Source organism: Anarrhichthys ocellatus, unplaced genomic scaffold, assembly GCF_004355925.1.
Source record: "Anarrhichthys ocellatus isolate YVR2014 unplaced genomic scaffold, GSC_Weel_1.0 scaffold19, whole genome shotgun sequence".
NCBI classification, from domain to species: Eukaryota; Metazoa; Chordata; class Actinopteri; order Perciformes; family Anarhichadidae; genus Anarrhichthys; species Anarrhichthys ocellatus.
The window spans coordinates 6,471,076-6,473,668 of NW_022280049.1; the positions used below are offsets into that span (position 1 = coordinate 6,471,076).

A 2,593-nucleotide genomic window follows, 5' to 3' on the forward strand; every position below is an offset into this window, starting at 1 on the left:
CCCCCCCCCCCCCCCACCCACACCCCATTTCAAAATAAAAGCCCCAAAGAGTGAATTCTAACTGAAATGCTTGTGATGAAGCCTGTCATTTAATAACCTCTGTTTATGTGTGTCAAACATTAAGATTATGTCTCCTCTCCCCCTCTCTCCCCCACCCAGTCCCACCCTTTCAAAATAAAAGCCTCATGGATTAACTGTATTTAAACGTTAAGCTCAAAATTAGGCTTTTTTGTTGAAATAATGAATGCTCTTACTAATACTGCGACAACTACTGCTACTAATATTTCTAGTATCACTACTACTACTACTGCTACTACTTCTACTGCAACTTTTGCTGTTGCTACTATTACTACTTCTACTACTACTACTGATACCATCACTATTATTTCTACCACTACTGCTATTACTACCACTACCACTACTATTATTACTTATAACACAAATGCTACTACAGCTATTAGTACGACTGCTACTAGTACTACTACTGCTACTTCAAAAACTGACTTTACTATTACTACTACTTATTCTACTACTACTACTGTTATATTAAATACTACGACCACTACTACAGCTATTACTACGACTACTGATACTACTTCTTCTTCTAATTACTAATACTTCGACAACTTCTACTACTACTGCTACTACAAATATCACTACTGCTACAACTAGTACTTATTCAAATGCTACTAATACTTCTACTGCTAATAATACTTATACTGCTAATAATACTTCTACTACTACAACAAATATCACTACCGCTGAAATTTTTTTAAGCTACAGAAACCGTTCGAATATCAAAATGTTCAGCTCTTTCAGGAGAGGGGTGGTATGACTTCATATCTGTAATCTTTCAACTTTTTGAATTATTAAGCTTTTTGCAATTGTTTTTAAATTGGATATCTATTTTCAGCAATGTTTTTGCAATTCATTTCAGCTTTCAGCATTCCAACGCATTTTCAGCAGGAAATGCATTTTCTAGTTATCCATGGCATATTCTATTAGCAAAAGGCAAATTATTTTGTTTGCTTGTTAATTTGTTGGTGGGTTTGTCATGTTGACAGCATGATATAAACCACCTAATACCCAATCACATCAAGGGGATCAAGAGCCTTCACTTGTGAATTAATCCTAGCTGCTCTTTATGGTAGATTTTCTGTATAGTCTGGATTGCTCCCGGCCTTCCAGTCCTGAGCATTTTACAGTAACTACAACAGAAGAATAATCTTTAATTCATAGGTGTGCAATAGAGTCATTGCTGCTGTACCTTGATGATATTGCTGTATCCATAAAAGGATCATGTGATAAGTGAAGTGCTATGATGTAGTGAGAGCTAAGAAGAGAGTAAGATGGAAGGGATTTTTAACGAGCAATTAAAGTAACAGCAAAGTGATATCAGTCACTGTCTCTAGTTTAGCACCTTTGCCAGATCACTGATTGTTCCTTCATCACCACCCCTCCAGGAAGCAGAGGAAGAAGATGCACAGTCACCTACACCAGAACCAGAATCAGTGTGTGGAGCAACCCAACCGCATGCTGGCCAACGGACCCAAACCCCCTGGGCCCGGTCCAGAGGAGATCCCCATGGTTGATGTGAGTTCAGTTCAAGCAGTGCCGACACACAGAAGAGGCAGGCACAGGTGAACCTGAGGTCAGGATTAACTGACAGGCTGGAAGTAAAGTCACCTCCTGCCAACCCTGCAGTTCCTGCTGAGAGGAAACCCACAACGGGTCACTCCTGACAGGGTCAAGATATCCTCAGAGGCAGAGCTGCTCTCAGGGCAGAAATTAATAAGTAACCACCATTTCTTTTTAAACGCAACAATGTTAACTGATTAGATTGCACGTCTTCATGTCAAGAGGGATATGTTGTTTTATAAGGCTTTCTTACATTTCTTTAAATTATTATTACAACTGCTAGTTAAGCTCAAAATGTGTACCGGAGTGGATGCGGTATCTGTGGGGCCTCTGGTAGCCAACAATAACAATAATACAGTAAAACAAAGCAATACATTTGCAACGATCTATTAGCTCCTAATCAGGATGCATAGAAGTCACATTTTGTAATCTCCAGATTGACTTTGCTTTCTTATCTTAAGTGCTGCTGAAATAAAGCCAGATTTGTCAGTGCTTTTAATTAAATATAACTGTCTATAAATAGGATTTTTAGAAGATATTACTTCATGCAAAAGGAGGTACAGAAGAACAAGAAGACAACCTGCAGAGGAAGCCCACAGAGCTTCAGCCAAGAAGCCATCAGAAAAATCTTTGTGTCAATAAAGCTCTGATCCACTGACAACTCAGGAAAATATGGTGACACAAAGCTGGGCAAAAATAGGGCAGAAACACCTACCATTCTCCTGGAGACTAAATGTGCATGACTCAGCATAATGGCAACAATGAACGCGAACTGATGATGAGTTCCAAAAGATCTGTGCAGGACAATCTTCTCATTAGATATCATTTTATATTTATGTATACTCAACCATTGTGTGATATGTTTGTTCTTTGGAAAATGAAAACATTAGTATGACGTATTCAAATTAGTGTGTGTGTGTGTGTGTGTGTGTGTGTGTGTGTGTGTGTGTGTGTG

The 2,593-nt window shown here is 38.7% G+C and overlaps 1 protein-coding gene across 4 annotated transcripts in view; it reads left to right on the forward strand.

Moving 5' to 3' along the window:
* The window catches only part of nrg2b (neuregulin 2b), a 66,016-nt gene that overhangs the window by 46,134 nt on the left and 17,289 nt on the right, over positions 1 to 2,593 (forward strand). For all 4 annotated transcript variants that reach the window (XM_031857648.1, XM_031857651.1, XM_031857649.1 and 1 more), the window contains one exon: positions 1,464 to 1,593. In XM_031857648.1, coding sequence (XP_031713508.1) covers positions 1,464 to 1,593 — 130 coding nt within the window. The remainder of the gene's footprint in view (positions 1 to 1,463; positions 1,594 to 2,593) is intronic.